The following is a 17028-nucleotide window of genomic DNA, read 5'->3' as shown; positions in this document are numbered from 1 at the left end:
TACTCTTTCTCTCCTTAGGTAAGGGTGCATTGGGAGTACAGCCTGTGATGCTGGAGTCTGCACCTGGGAGAAAAAGAAAGGTGTGGCTGGGGGTCATGTTGCCTCAGCATAAAGGAGGGAAAGAACCTGAAACTGATTTGTGTTATGGAAAGCAGTTGCAAAAATGTTATGAAAGCATCCATATCAATCTCTAACTGTGGTCAGGGGAGCTTAGTGATTTGTGGCTCAGCTGTGTCACTTATTTGCAAACGCTTAACAAGGATTCAGTGATGGTAGCAACGAACCCTGCAGGTAAAGGCAAAAGTTTTTTTGATTAGTGTGTCTTTTTTTTTTCTTTCTTTTGTTATGCTGCTTGTAGTTAATTTACTCTTTAAAGTCACAATTTACTGCCACACAAAGGGAGACTAATTTAATGTTCTCCCAGGCTTTTCTCTCTTTGTAAGTTCCTTTGCAAATGCAGCCTGGCTACGTATTATGTAGTTCGTGGTACATTTTAGAATGACATTTATTAATGACTTTCTGTGCTGATAAATCCGTTTAGACTTACTTGTGGACACCCTGTGGGTTTCTTCCAACTGTTTGGATCTGAGCTGCCTCGGGTTTCTCTTACCAGCTTCCTGCTAATTCATCTGGGAGTATGTGCATTTCTCTGAATTTCATCTTAAAGAAGACAAGCAGTGTGTCCTTGAGCTCACCATAGTAACATTTTGTTTGTGTTTTAAAGTAGTTACAACTGGCGGGGGACTCTGTTTAGCTCAGCAGCAGTGACTTGTAACCTTCTGTCTGTCATGCTGGGTGCAGGTTGAGTGCAGTAGCTTTGTGTAATCAGTTACAAAACTGACAAAGGTGTCTCGGTTGGTGGATATAAGCACCCATGTGTTTTCTACTTGATGTAGCATAACCAGAGTTTATAAACGTCCGAGTCTGCACAGCATCATGGCCAAGGAAAGTGTTGAGACTGGTACGTCTGTTTTGATTTTTTTCTTTTTACTGGCTCACTTATGTCTTCTTATTTGTCTTACTGTATTTAATATGATTCATTCTGAAGGAGGTGAAGTGTTTTGCATTGTTTAAAGAAAAGCCAGGTATGTCACTGATATCAGTGTGCCCAACTAAATGTAATTGATCATCTATCTTCAGTACATTGTTTTCACAGCAGCCATTTTGTGATGAAACAGTACAGTCCGGTGTTACACTGATGTTAATGAGCTAAATAAAACAGAACCTCTGTGAATGTCATTAGCTACACCTGTGTTTACCTTCCATTTAATGTGAAAAAGGCTGCTGTGAAAAAAAAAGGTTTACAGATGCTGTTAGTGGATTTTTTTTTTTAGCTTTCCTTTGGCTCTGATTTGGAGGATGGAAGAAACTTATACTTTAAATACATTTGCATATAAATACACACTGTAAAATGCACACGCATCCATCTTTTGCTTATGATGAAATGTCATACTTAAAGTCACTTAATGCAAATGGTCACTAAGAGCTATGAGTCTGCCCGACAGGCTTCACGTGGGAGGTGAGGGCGAACGACCGTCAATACCACAAACAGAAGAAATCCTTTCTGTGCTTCCGCTGGGGGCGATATGCGGTAAGTCAGTGCCTCCACCAGGCATTCTGACAGCTGTTTCCATGCAGAAACAATTACACACAGGTTAATAAGATGATATGTGCCATACTAATGTCCCTGTGCTTTCTACTGTTGCTCTGTAACCATTTGTTTCCCATCTTTTTGGTTACCAGGACAATGTGGTACGCAGCTACAAGTACTCCCCCCTGACTTTCCTGCCCCTGACGCTGTTTGAACAGTTCCAGCGAGCAGCTAATCTCTACTTCCTCCTCATGATGGTGTTGCAGGTCTGATGAAGGCTCTGTTGTCTCTTACTGTTTTCACATGATTAGAATGTTGTTGTTTTTTTTAATCACATGCTGTATGGAGCTCAGCTTTAGCCTTTGATACAGTATTTAGTTTGGAAGAAGACAAATTTAGTCTCAAGCCTCAAGGTGTTATGCTGTCGGTGACACACTGGTTACATTACACCTTGTAATTTCTCATAGTATCTGTGGCATAAATCTGTTGAAGTAATGACCAGAAATATTCTTTCCCCCCTTTTTTCAGCCTTTAAGTTTCTTTGCATGGATAATCAACCATGTGATGATATTGTCTGTGCGAGCATGGTTTTTTTCAGAATTTTGGACTCTTGTTTACTCTCGTGCTTTCTAGTGTATCCCTGCTATCACATCCATACCTTGGTACATCACCATCATCCCGCTGCTCCTCGTACTCTCTGTGAGGGGGCTCAAAGACCTCGCCAACGACATGGTGAGACAACCTGTCCCTTCTCCCCTTCTAAGCTTCAGCTGCATGTACCCGGTCACACAGTTGCACGAGCTCAACACAAACGCCGCACATATGACGAGCATAATGCATGCATTTATGCTCTCAGCACTTAAGCATGTATAAGCTCCCTTTTCTCTCCTTCATTGTCCTCATTGACTCCTTGTCCTCTCCTCATTGACAAAACCGGTCATCCTCGTAGCATTAATTTTCTCTTCTATCATTAAAGCTTTTCCTTTTAAATGCAGGCGTGATGTTTTGCATGGAGAATTCTCTGGTTAAGTGCATCACTGAGTTATGGTCGTTAACAGCTCTGGGTGAAATGCTTGCTTGACCCCTCTCTATTGACTAATCATTTAGTGGAGGGTGTAAATCTCCCAGCTGGTGTCACTGTAGAGCCCCATAATGGCATCTCTCCTTTTCCTTTCTACTGCTCAGCCTTTCATGGCCGTCCTCGCTCCCTCTCACATGCTCCCTGTCCATCACTCTCATCTCTCCTCCTTGTCACCTGTCTCTATCGTTTCTCTAATGCTCTTTTTCACTATTTTCTGTCTGTCTCCGTCTCTGATTCAGGCAAGAAGACGCTGTGACTCTGAGATCAACTCCCGACCCTGTGACGTACTCATCTCCCAGAGGTGAGGACAAAGACAGTGGTTTATTCTCACAGGAGTCAGCACAGCTTCACTGTGAAACTGTCCACTAATGAATCTCTAATGAAGTGTGAATCAGTGAAGTCCCTGGACAGTCCTTTCATGAATTAGAGCAGAGTAAAATTACGAAGTTTTTCCTAATTCATCAGGGAACAATGACCAACCTCTTGATGACATCTTTGCTAATCCTCAGATATTCTACCTCGGTCTGTTTCTGAGAATGTTAATTTTAAGATTGTTATGCCTTTTCTCGTCAAATACTAGACAACTGGACTAATGTGTGTAATCATGGCTTTCCTACAAATTGTGGTAAATGCAAGCGAGGCACAATCAATATCACGATAATGCATCCTTTGTCACCATTAAAAATGTAGTTTTTGTTATTGGCCTCACCAAATATTTCTATTACTATATTCATCAACAATCAGAGGGTTCACTGTATGCGCATGTTGAAAATAAGCATTCCCATGTTTATTAAAAGTTATGCAAGCGAAAGGAAAAGCTTCTCATAAAAACCACTCGTCTTTTTTTTTTTTAGTGAATTCATTTCCAGCCTGTTTTTCTCTTTGAGTTGTGCTTTTTGTCAGGATTGTGATTACCTGATTCTGCTTTCAATCAAGATTCAAGCATATCTACTATCACTTTTAATCTATTCAACAAACTGATTGAATTTGTTAAGCAAATTGTATAAAAATTGATTTTTTTTTTTTCTCCACCAAATGCTCATTCCTTATCGGTTCTCTCGCTCAGTTTCAACACAGCACAGTGGAAAGATCTGTGTGTGGGAGATGTGCTGCGGATCCACAAGGGCCAAGTCATCCCTGTGAGTCCCCAGATTCATGAAACAAAGAAATTACAATCATTTTTAAATTAATTATTTGTCACCGTTGCTGGACTGGGATGAGATGCAATAAAACTGTTTAGAAAAAAAAAGCATAGGTGCATGCACTCACCTCCCTCTCAGAACTGCTTTAATATTTTCTTTCTTTCCTCTCAGGCCGATCTCCTCCTTCTATGCAGTTCAGAACCTCACAGTCTGTGTTATGTGGAGACCGCTGATATAGATGGGTAAAAAAAACTACCTAATGAATCTGTTCATGGATACATTGAATAATTTTATGAAAATACCTACTCGATTCCTGAAATAATTGTGTACAACATACGCTCTAATTCTAGTGTAAATTTTCCGTGGTATATTTGTATTCTGTCCCCCTCCTTTAAGAATCATGTTTTTAACCTTAACATTTTATGTATTACAAGACATATCATAAGTAAAATCAGCCTATGGCTGAAAAATCAGCCTATGGCCTGTATGTTACATCTAGAACACTGGAGGAACCTGCCCTCACTACTTGCTAGATTGGGTTGTACGGCTAATTTGCATGCGCTTTGAGGAGCCGAAAGAGGAACCAGCCAGCAAGCGCCATGACAAGTTGGCACAAGCTTGGTGGAGAAGTTGCTTACTCAAAGATGTTAAACTGCAACATACGTGGATTCACTTTATCAGGAGATGTTGCGATATCCCATCAAAATACCAGAGAAGACGTGTCTGCAGTCTTTCTTTTCAGGATCAGCATATTAGATCAAAAGACAGCTGTGTTTTGCCATCTAACTCATTTTGAAGACTGATGCTGTTCTAACCATTCATCCAGAAGACATTGCAAATCCAAGCAGATGTGTCAGTCACCTGACAAGTTTATTTTTCTAATTCGTTATCTGTCATTAGGGATTTTTGCACTGAAGCCGTGAAGCAGTGCTTAGCCCTTCGTTGGCCGGGACTCTAGAGGCCAACGCTGGCTTTCCAGCAGGCTTACTTTCTCTTTTCCTCTGCTCAGGGCCGAGGGCCAGGCCGTGGGCAGCTGTCCGAGAGCTTGCTGCTCTGGTGGCTCGAGTGCAAGAATCGCTATCAATACTGGGGCAATAAGATAACAATTAGAAAAACAAACTTGAATAATATGCCTTTTTGTGCTCGTAGTGTTTCCCAGAGACAAGGTTGGCACGGGATTGGCCGTTGCTCGAGAGGGTTCAGTCAAACCGGGACAGCTCTTCAAGTGTTTAGCTAAAACTGAGGGAGTGAGTACAAAAGGGTGCTGCTGTGAAAAAACCATTAAAGGGACACTATGTAATTTCTTCCCCCATCTAGTGGTGCAATTTTATTTTGCAAAGTTGAATGAATTTGCTCTCTAGCGCCTCACGTTTTCAAATGTGCGCTGCAACTTCTTGAACTACGGCAAGCGGAATGTGTCAAGATTCAAGAAGCTATAGCTTCAGACTCAAGGTCCATACAAACAAAAAGAAATCAAGACACACAGTACAAAGGATTATATAACACACATACAACAACACTATGAATACAGATGACAGATAACATGTCAGATAACATAACATCTCCTTTGGTGTGCAAGCAATGCAATTAGTCATATTCCGGGAGTTACCGGAAGTGACGTCGACGCAGCGTTAGCATTAGCCTTCGTTAGCAATAGGAGCATTAGCAGCGGTAAATAAACTCCCGGTAAACTTACAAACTTTCTAATGCCTCGTTTTGTGAGTTAAGAGCCTATGTGTACTACGGCAGAAGTTTGGTAACAATTAATGCATTATTAGTGGGATCATTTACGAGATAAAATCTATTTAGCATTTTTTTTTTTTTTTTAAACTTTATTAGTAAATCAACAAAATAACAGTTTACAAATGTGAGCATAACGCCAAAAAGAAGATATCCAGGGGGAGCATAGGAATAATAATAAAAAGAAGAAGATGATGCACTTACAAAAAGAAAGCTAATGAACACAAAGACATATGTGCCAAGGAATAAAATCTATTTAGCATTAGCGGCTGTAATAAGCCATTTGGCGGAAATGACGTCACAATGACGTCATTTCTGCTTGTAGGCCTGGTGGGGAAATCGCGATTCGAAGTGCTTTATGTCCCTCTCGGCACTTCGTCATTTTTCATAGACCGGAAGGACATGGCAGCCTCCATAGAGCTTACCTGCTCTATGTAGATACAGACAAGTTATTCTTCACTCAGGAGGATAAGTGAGATTTTTGACAGAGATCATTTTACACCAATGAGGACTAACTTATGAATGAATATGTTGATTTGAGCTAAGAAATGACTTAATTTATTACATAGTGTCCCTTTAATATTAGCTGCTGGAGTGGGGCTTGAAAGCAAATAATACAACATTGAAAACACATTCACACAAACTAATACAGAAACCCTGCAAGTAACAAAAGCCAACACAGAAATGTTTTCAGGGGACAAAAAAATGCAATACACACATTTGTGGCATGGTTGTTGTTGCCTCTGTGACTCTTTGTGACTTTTTGTCAGTTAATTTGGAAAATTAGCCAGTATTTAAAGAATTTTAGAACAATTTATAGATGTGATATCCTTCTTGGTAATTGTATGAGTCTAGATGCTCCAATTACCTGCTACTGCACTGCTCACAGCAGTAGACGTCAATTATTGAGCTTGTAAACCTACAAGATTAAGAGTTTGTGATTGGGATTTTCTCACGTGGCCTATATATAAATATATATATATATATATATATATATATATATATATATATATATATATATATATATATATATATTTATTTTTTTTTCTATCTAGTCACATACTCTCTGTTGAACATTAACCGTGTAGTTTTCCTCATTCAGAGAGACGAATCTCAAGTACCGCCAGGCACTCAGTGCTACACACAATGAGCTGACCTCTCACCCTTCAGAAGAAGCCCTCGGTGCCTTTGACGGTGACTAAATGTTTTTATTAAGACTGCGTATTCTACATTTTAGAATAGAGTACACTAGTGTATATCTTTTATTGCACAGGTGTCGTGTTCTGTGAGGAACCCAACAGCCGCCTGTACACCTTCAGAGGTCAGCTGCAGTGGCGGGGGCAGTGTTTTCTCCTGGACAATGAGCACATCCTCCTGAGAGGAACAGTCCTGCGCAACACAGACTTTGCCTACGGCTTGGTCCTATACACTGGTAATGGTCGGAGGATGTTTTCAGTTCAAAGGAATAGATATGATCATGGATTATTTCTGTGGAATTGCTATGCCTGTGGTATGTTGCAAATGGGTGTAAAGATTCACGAATTGTTGACAAATGGGTTCCAGCCACTGTTACACAGTTTTATTAAAGCAAAAAAAAAAACACTGATGCAAATATTATGAAGAAAATGTCCTCTTAGAGGTATATGATAACAGAAATAAAACTATTAAATATGCTATCAGACCACCTATCTTCACGGCACCGTGCTCGCTTCAATGACAAATTTTATTATGTGGAATATAGTCTACTGCTAATTATGCACTAAGTGGCTAACTCTCGCAGCTGTGTCTTAAATATGGGGGTTTTACTGTCTGAGAGATTACAGGCTCCTCCTGTCCTTTAAGTAATCATTGATCGGATATTACTGGACGAGGCAGAGGTGCTATGTGACCCTTTCAGTTCTGGTTAAACAGATCAATAGATCAAATTCTTACAGAGATTCATTTTAGGCCTTTCATCATGAACTGTCTACTATTTTGACCCCAGTTTAACTTGATTATAAATTCTATCCTGCTTCACACTTGACATCACCTACTTTAAGTTTACCAGGTTCAAAGTTGACGTATTACTGCTGTATTAGAACTTAGTTGGAATCACTTTCCTGCCCTTTAACGCTTTTGTCATTTTTACACATGAGGTTCACAGTCTTTAAACAGTTTATGTGAGATCGAGACAACATCTCTGGAAAAGTGAATGCGATACTTTATTGATCCCTGCAAAGGAAAATTCTGTCTTCCCCTGGCCTCCGTGCCAGGGTCAGATATCCCTCGAGGGTGGAGAGGATTTAGCATCTTGCTCAAGGGCACATCAGCAGAGGCTTGCTGACACGACGGCTTGAACTCTCACCCTCTGGCTGCGGGATGGTCTTCTAACTTACTTGATGAGGCCGCTGTAGTGATAGCAGCTAATTGTAAGTTGTTTTTTTTTTGTGCCAGGCGCAGACACAAAGATCTTGAGAAACTGTGGGAAACTGAGAGTGAAGAGGACTCAAATGGAGGAAGTTTTCAACAAAGTGGTGATCGGGGTGAGTGGGTGAAGGGCAGGGAGATGACAGTTTGAGACTTCTCTCGGAGTTGTTATAACACAGTCTGTGTCTATATTCTGAACTTCTAGATTGTCTTGTCTGTGTTGCTGGCAGCTCTGCTCCTTGCCATCGGCAGTGGTGTGTTCTCAAGCCAGGTCATGAGCCAGACGGGGGTTCTGTCTGCTCTGGTGGTTAACGGCGATGCAGCCTACACCGGATTCCTCATCTACTGGAGCTACATCATCCTTCTCAGCCCAGCCATGCCCATAGCTCTCTACATCTCGTTAGTTTCATCTACAGTAATGCAATTATCAGTGAATGGGAAGGGAGGAAGAAATACACATAAGACTGCGCATAGGTTTAGTTACCGTGTCCACTCTGTGTGTGTGCGTCTGCAGGTTTGAGGTGATCCACACAATCCACAGCCAGTTTATTGGCTGGGATTTGGAAATGTATTGGCAGCAGGCAGACAGACCAGCCCAGGCCAGGAATACTTCGCTAAATGAGGAGCTCGGCCAAGTGGGTTACCTGCTGAGTGACAAAACTGGGACACTAACCCAGAACCGTTTGCTGTTCAGACAATGCTGCATAGCAGGGGAGATCTTTGGTAACAATAACAAGCATTCTGTTCTCTCCTGAAATGCTCAAACAATTTTCTTTATCAAAAACTACTTTTTTTATGTGATCATTTGATTTACCATTTGATTTGTGTTTAAAATAAACACAAGAAAAACATTCTACAAATACTAATTTTAAGCGTCTTTTTGTTCATACTAAACAGGCAATCTCCAAACACTTTATTTCATGTATCGATTTATTTTCTCATACATTGGCTTTCAATTATGAGTTACAACAAATGAATGTGCTCACAAGTTTCGATTTTACATGGCATAAAGTAGGTTTTTGCATCATCGTTGGAGTCCTTTTAGGAAGGGGTCGTGCAAACTATAAAGCCAAGACAAGCAAAATAAGGGTTACTACTCTCAGACTGTAAGTGTAAGATTTTATAAGCTAGAAACTCATAAATATGGAAATAGCTTGGTGGAAAAGTGTCTTACAATCGAGTCATAAAGTTTCTGATTCTTCGGTGGGAAAATTTGTGAAAAAGGCCACAAGTTGAAGATTTCTTTCCAATCATTGTGAATATAAAGTAAACAAGTAAAAGCTATAATAATGTTGCCTCTTCAGCATCACAGGCCACAAGACTGTTTGAGGTTACAAGGCTGATTACTTTGAACCCTCTTAAAATACATTTTCTTTGTAATATAACATACAGACTTTTGATAAGGATCAATGTTTTCTCTGTGTCTTACAGTGGAACAGATTTTGCTCTTGAGAAAAAGAAAAAAAAACTCACATAGAAATGTCTCTCATTCCTCTAGAGGGACAACCAGAGACACTTAACATGCTCATTTGCAACAACCGTCTAGCCATCTACTAAATATTTAACACTGTCTTTGCCCACGGAAGACAAACTGTAACTGACACCTTGTTAAAATCACATCAACCATATGTCGTATGTCTGAGACACTTCCTGGTTTGGCCCATAAATCTGCATGTTTTTTCCATCACTTAAAAAAAGAATACTCTTGACGATATCATTAATGTATTTTGCTTCCATTTGCAATACTTTTTGCTAGTGATTAATATCTTGATTTCTTTATTAGGAAATGCATCAGTCAGGGCAGAGGACGTAGAGGTACCTTATCCTTACACTCCAACCAGCATCTTTAAACTGTTTTGTACATGTGTGTTTCAGACCCATTTCCAAGATATTCTGCAAGTGCACACGTACATTTGGTGCTCTATCTTTATGTTTGTGCAGCCCATGGATTTAAGCTGGAATCCATTCTCCTGTGGTGGCCTGTACATGTCAGCTCCCAGCCTTGTGGAGAAGCTCAGAGGACAACAGTGTCCACACAGCAGGCAGTTCCTTACGGCACTGGCTTTGTGTCATACTGTCATGGCAGAGTGGAGGAAAGGTGATGCTGTGTGTCCATATTATATGTAATTCACACTTAGATAGGTCAGTTATTATCTTCAGATTGACAAAAAAAAACCTTATCAGTTACCAACTCTAAGCCAACAGCTGACCTAAGGTCTGATATTTATTAACATGCTGTCTGATTCATCATGTTTTAGTATTTTGCTGATAAGATAGAGTTTCTGTAAAGGTCCAAATATTGTAATCAACATGAGTGAATTTTCCATTGTTAACAAAAAGAAAGTCCTTCAGACATAATAACACGCATCTCTGAGTGTCTGTCACAATGGTCCATTCCTATGTTTAAGTCCACCTTCCGCATTGGCCACGTTCCCCCAGAGACTCCAGTTTACCAGGCAGCCTCCCCAGATGAGGAAGCTCTTGTTGGTGCAGCCAGGGAGCTGGGCTGGGTCTTTCTGTCAAGGACAAGAGACTCTGTTGTCGTCTCAGAGCTGGGTGTCGCTTGCCAATACCAGCTGCTTGCACTGCTGGACTTCACCAGCAAAAGGAGACGAATGTCTGTTCTGGGTGAGAGTGGCCCTCTTAACACACTCTGATATCATAGCTTTTCTGTTTGTCTCAAATAGGCTTATTTGAACTCATCACTTGGGCTTAAATAAAACAATCTTCTCTCATCTTTTATTAAAAAAAAAAAAAAAAAAAAAAAAATTCTGTCAGTCCGTGAACCTGACGGTGGGTTGAAGTTGTACTGCAAAGGGGCGGATATGGTGATTCTAGAGAGACTGCAGAAGGACTGTCCATATCAGGAAAGCACTGAAAAAGCTCTGGAGGTAAAGTACTGTACTTTACATTTAGACATATTCAGGCTGGCTCCAGTTGCTGCAGTCAGCTTTCATAGTGAAACCAAACAAACCGGGTTCTTTGATGTGATCATCAAAACGTTTAACACACTTTTTAGACTATTTATAGGGTAACTTTGTTTGTCCAGAAAAATTCATGTTAGTCATCTCAGGTTTAGTCCTACTGAGATAGTTGTGTTATTCCTGTCCTGACAGAAATGTTTATCACATCTTCTTTCTGTTGATCCTTCATTCCTGCCTCAAGGATCACTCAGTGTATAATGTGCAGCCTTTCAGAAACCATATAAACTCATCTTCTGTCAGTTGTTTGCTGAGGCCTGTCTGAGGACACTCTGTGTTGCGGTTCGATCTGTCCCTGAAGCGTTGTGGGAGCAGTGGAGTAAAACTCTGGCTCTGTCTGCTGCCATGGCGACCTGTGAGCGTGACACACTGCTGGAGAAGATGTATAATGAGATGGAGAGGGACCTGCAGGTGGGCTCTTCCTGGGTTTGATTCTATGTGCTGATTGTCAATCCTCCATTTAAAAGCAGCATCGCTGATAAGTGGCACACCATGGCCAATACATAATCTTTTTGTGAATTGAAATCACCTGTTTTCCTCTTTGTTAATACTTTAATAAAGTGAACATCTTGTATAAATGCTAAAAAGATACATTTGTAGCTTCTAGGGGTGACAGCAATAGAGGACCGGCTTCAGGAGGGAGTTTCTGAGACTATTGCTCTTCTCCAAGAGGCTGGGATTAAAGTATGGGTACTGACTGGAGACAAAAAAGGTAATATCACATGCAAGGGGGCATGTTTTCATTTTGAATACCGTATCACAGTGGTTTCTGAGGGTTTTTTCTCCCTCCTTTCCTGCCCCCTCCTTAACTGTGCTCGTAGAGACTGCGGTGAATATCGGATACTCTTGCAAACTACTGGATCCTGATGCCAGACTCTTAGAATGGCAGGAACTGAGGTTCGCAGTGATTTAAAAAAAAAAAAAAAAAACAGTAGAATGAATAAACAAATGCTCAAAAACACTCACTAGACAAACTCACAACATCAAATTGATCTCTGTTTGTTTGCTCATATAGACAGATACTCCAATCGCCAGACCCCGGGGTCAGTTTCCTCAAGACCAGACAGACAGAGCTGTGGGCTGCACCCAAGGAGACGGTCAGAGCAAAGACTTCTGTGGTCCTCACCGGAGATGAGCTGGTAAACAACGGGCTACACCTTAAATAGATAGCATATAAAGTTTTGAAAATGGACAAACATCTTGTGTAGTTTGTGCAAGGTTATGTCTTGTGAAAATTTGTTTTGTTCATGTCGGACACATCGAGAGACTGATGGACTTCCCTGTTCACTTTGAGATAAAGAACAAGACAGTATTTATGTTGGTGAGAGTTTTTAGGCTGTGTTTTTTGTTTTTTTCTTCCAGAAATGATATTTACCGACAGAAGGTGTCTTAAGACCTCAGAAGTCAATTTTCTTAGCACATTCTTCTTCTGTTTTCTCGCCAACTTTTTGGCTGTTCACTAGTTATAGTTTTGAAGCCAATCATCAGCTTAATGTTAAACTTTATTGCCTTTTTCAGGGGTTTGTCCCATCCCTATTCTCTTCTTCGTCTCAAAACTACTTTTTTTCACAGTTTGGTCAGACTCTGGTGCTTAGGTGATATATACAGCACTGGATAAATCAAACAAAACATACGCTTTCACAGGGACTCAGCTGCTTGTTGGTGTTTTATCCCAGGCAGAGTTTAACCAAAGACCGGAATGGGGGGCCTCGTTCATGAGCCTGGCCGAACAGTGTCATTCGGTGTTGTGCTGCCGTGTAACACCTGCACAGAAGGCTGACGTCGTCAAGTTGGTCAGGAAACACACCAGCTCGGTCACCATGTCCATCGGTGACGGGGCCAATGACGTAAACATGATCAAGAGTAAGTTTGGTGAAATGAAAAGAAGTAAGAGTGAATGTTTGTAAAGAAGACATTTGATAAATTGCGGTGCTCATATTGGCGTATTGATCTGTGTTGTGCTCCAGCTGCTCATGTTGGAGTGGGCCTGGCCGGTGTGGAGGGGGGTCAGGCGGTGCAGAACGCAGACTTTGGCTTGTCCCAATTCAGGTTTTTGCAAAGGCTGCTGCTCGTGCACGGTCGCTGGTCCTATCGCCGCATTTCCTTCTTCCTGCGCTACTTTCTGTTTAAGACCTGTGGTTTTGCTCTTGTGCATGTATGGTTCGGCTTCTTCAATGGGTTCAGTGCTCAGGTTAGAAACACATCGATAAAACTGAATTGCATAACTCCTTAAAATCACACTGAACTGAAGTTGAACACATTTCTTCACTGCCTATTTCTCCCGCAGTCTCTGTATGAGACATGGTTCATCGCTCTCTACACTGTCTTCTACACGGCATCACCAATTATGTGCATGGCCATTTTTGAACAGGTCAGTCAGTGGTTTTTAATTACAACATTATCATGTAAAGATTAACACCTCCACAGTGAAAGCTACACCTTTGTGTTGAAGGATGTGAGTGCAGAAAGCAGCCTGAAATTACCTGAGCTGTACAAGTGTGGACAGACACAGGAACTCTCCAGCCCTTGGAAGTTGTCTTTGTGTCTCCTGTATGCGGTCTACACGTCGCTCGTTCTCTTCTTCATCCCATTTGGAGTTTTCCACGACACAGCCTTGGACTACCAGACAATGGCAGTCACTGCCGCCATGGCAGCCACCTTCGCCGCAACAATTGAGGTCAGGATCGCTGTTTCACAAGTAAAAGAGACCTTCGGTAACTTATGACCAGAATTTTACTCTGAAGTCTTTTGGCACTTCTGAGGAAACTACTTTTTTAAAGGTTTTTAAGTAGGGCTGGGCAACGATTACAATTTTTTATCTAATAATTAATCACATGATTTCCCTGATTAATCACGATTAATCGCATTTGTACGCAAAATCCAAAAAAAAATTCAAAAGTAGTGTATAGCTTTTAGCATTTAGTCGTATTTTAAAGTCTTCATGCCATATGAATGAAAGTGCCATAACATTTGTTGTGCAAACACACTTTGGTGGTCCGTGGCGTAGTGGGTTGAGCAGGCACCCCATGTACAAGAGGCTATAGTCCTCGCTGCAGCTGGCCCCTGTTCCAGTCCAGCATCGGACAGCCCTGTGCTGCGTATCGTTCCCCCTCTCTCTGCCCCCTGCTTCCTGTCTCTCTGAACTTTCCTATCCATTAAAGACACAAAAGCCCCCCCCCCAAAAAAAAAACTGCGTTAATGCGCGATAAAAAATGTATCGACGTTAAATAAGTAACGAGTTAACGCGATAATAACGAGTCAACTCGCCCAGCCCTATTTTTAAGTGAATATACTGATTTGAAAACCAAACATGTTAGGAAGAATTGTTATTATTGCATTAATAAAATGTTCTACTATATATGAAAAGGTCTCTTGATGTCCTTTAGTCTGAATTGAATTGCAGACATTGAAATGGTTTTTTTTGTGGACAACTTTAAAGTTTTCCAGCATTTCTGCATATTGTTTACCACATTAGGTGTGAAAAGCTTCATTCGCAAAGAATCCTAACAGTGCAACTGCAGAAACATAAGACGAGCAATTTGTGGCGTGAATCAAACTGATCGACTTGTGTAGATGCTTAAAACAATTGTAGCACATTGTAGCACAAAAACTAAAGGAGCAAGCTTCCAAAGGTTTCCCATGCGGTCAGTGATCGACTCAGAGGAACACATGGGAACCCTTTGAGAACAGAACGTGAGGTGGGAATCTCTTCGTGGACACACATTCACGTGCTTTATTTATTTTTTTATTTTTTTAGGCCAAATTCTGCATTATGTGTAAAAAAAAAAATAAAAAAAAAATTGCTGAATTAATAAATGTTCAAAGCTTCAAATGCGACACAGTCTTTCTTTGCTAACATGCTTATATTTAATATATTTATACCACTCTACTGTGCTGTGATATTCTAAAATAAGAAAATTGAAATATAAAAAAACAAATAAACAACGCATTTCATTTCTTAAAATAGATGTTCTATCCTAACACCCACCTTACTGTGAAGCCACATATAGCATTAATTGACCTCTGATGACAGTGTTTCTTTTTGACAGATTGTGCTGATGACCAGATACTGGACAAAGTTCAACATAGCAGCTGTGTGTGTCTCTGTGGTGCTGTTCTTCATCTGCACCAGGATCACCCACAGCCCTCAGCTTTTCCAGAGATCACCCAGTGACTATTTCTTCCTCGGTACATTTCTACTCTATTGAGAGCTTTCATTACCTGTTCCTCTGCAGATATGTTGCTCCGAGGTTATGGCCATTTTAATATCTCATGACTGGAAATTAGTGCCTAATTACAGCCAAACGGATACCAAATGCAGGATGTCATGCAAACTATAAAGCCAAGACAAGCAAAATAAGGGTTACTACTCTCAGACTGTAAGTGTAAGATGCAGCATGCAGGCAAACGACAAGAAACGTCCCTGGCAGTTGTTTTTTTCATGTTGAAGAAATTAAGAATCTTTATGTGCTCTTCCTGTGAATATGTTTGATTCTTCTGTTTTGTTTTGTTTTATTATTTTTTTTTACCAGGGGTGTCCAACAAAGCCTTTATCGATCCCATTGTGTGGCTCACGGCTTTGCTCACTGCCTGGACAGCTGTATTGCCCTCATTCACTGTTCTCGCCCTCAATGTCATTCTCACCGTCCATCACAAACACAAGGTGAGGTATCTATGTGTATATTTGTGCTTGTTAAACAAATTAAACCAAGCATTATTTGTTTATAAATGCATACTTCTCAAAGGCCTAATCTAAGACTGCAGCTATTTTGTAGCTTTCTGGATTATACAATTCACTTGAAATGGATTAGATCAGATCCACCGATTGGGGTTTTGGATCGCTGGACCACATTCTGGATGATAACTGCTAGCAGCTGCCGTAACAAACAATCAAGTGTTTATCTTAAGAGTTAAATAGTTTAGATGTTCGCATTGTGGACATTGTGAAAAAAGATTACAATTGACTTTCTGAACTGGGTTTGATAAAAGGTCACTGTCATTCTCATCGTGATGTAGGTCCACATCACATCCCCTCAACCAGTGGAGCTGAGGTCAAAGTTCAGAAGAGGAACGTCTCTCCGCCGATCGTCTTACGCCATCTCTCAGGGGGCCGGGCCTGGACGTGTCATCACCTCAGCGACATCCATCCGCAGCACAGTGCCGTCAATGGACAAGAAGGTGACTGCAAGTAGCAACCCAGCTGATTCACAAGGCCACTAACTGTGTATGAAATGCATGAGCCATTTTATTTCTATTTTTTTACTTGAAAATATTTGATCATATTGATTGTTTCTGCCCCATGGAAATAGAAAAACAACATGTTACGTTTCTATATCTTAAACATGATTTTCTTGCTACTCTTCATTAAACCCTCACACTACTGTATTGCTTCCAATAAAATGAATTCTACAATATGAAAACTATATTCTGCCCTATAAATCTTGCTGACTGCCTTTACACTGACAGTTCATCTCTTTTTGAATGTCTTGGATCTTGTGTAAAGTTCAAATTTCCCTTTGTTGAAGATCAAACCAAATGCAATAAACCGACAGCGCCTCTTTGTTTTACAATTGTTTTATTTGTTAATTTATTTCAAAACACGCAATTTACCCATATTATCCTTTTAAGTTTTTATTTTTCTGTAACAGTTATTACTCAGATTTTTTTCCTTCTCAAGAGTCTCAAATAGAGTGAAACTAAAAGTCCTCCACAGGCTCTCCGGCTTCTGCAGTGGGAGGAGGGAAGAGAGGCTTTCTGATCAGACGTGAGTGGGTTTTTTCCCCCCGTTTCCATGTGGGTGGAGGTGTGTGTGAGTGTATATGTGTGTGTGTGTGTGTGAAAAGGTTTACACCAGGCTATGTGTATGTACATGTGTGTGTTTAAGTGCAAGACATGGAATGTCCACATGGCCGGTCAATCACGGGACCCGTAGAGCAGCCCGGAGAGCTGAACATTGTCTTCTAGGTTTGGCAGCCAGATTGTCATACCTCTGATTTCATCTTTGGTTTCAACAAACACTCTCAAAAGGCAGACTTACCCTCTCCAGCATGTGCCTGTGTCTGTTTGTGTGTCTGTCTGTCTGTCCAA

The 17028-nt window shown here is 40.8% G+C and overlaps 1 protein-coding gene across 1 annotated transcript; it reads left to right on the top strand.

Annotated features, from left to right (window-relative positions):
- Positions 1 to 936: 936 nt before the first annotated feature.
- atp8b3 (ATPase phospholipid transporting 8B3) lies at positions 937 to 16232 on the top strand. Its single transcript, XM_075484324.1, has 27 exons — positions 937 to 961; positions 1506 to 1591; positions 1744 to 1857; positions 2225 to 2323; positions 2912 to 2973; positions 3739 to 3811; positions 3986 to 4056; positions 6657 to 6748; positions 6828 to 6986; positions 7988 to 8076; positions 8166 to 8359; positions 8475 to 8683; positions 9744 to 9775; positions 9902 to 10058; positions 10400 to 10588; positions 10739 to 10851; positions 11185 to 11352; positions 11542 to 11653; positions 11763 to 11838; positions 11957 to 12080; positions 12618 to 12804; positions 12909 to 13132; positions 13229 to 13312; positions 13394 to 13618; positions 14991 to 15129; positions 15474 to 15604; positions 15958 to 16232. The coding sequence occupies exons 1-27, from the start codon at positions 937 to 939 to the stop codon at positions 16159 to 16161; spliced, it is 3438 nt and encodes a 1145-aa protein (XP_075340439.1). The 3' UTR covers positions 16162 to 16232.
- Positions 16233 to 17028: the final 796 nt, after the last annotated feature.

This window comes from Odontesthes bonariensis, chromosome 15 (assembly GCF_027942865.1).
Source record: "Odontesthes bonariensis isolate fOdoBon6 chromosome 15, fOdoBon6.hap1, whole genome shotgun sequence".
Lineage (NCBI taxonomy): Eukaryota > Metazoa > Chordata > Actinopteri > Atheriniformes > Atherinopsidae > Odontesthes > Odontesthes bonariensis.
The sequence above is the reverse complement of the archived record's forward strand: the minus strand, read 5'-3'. Positions and strand labels throughout refer to the sequence as shown.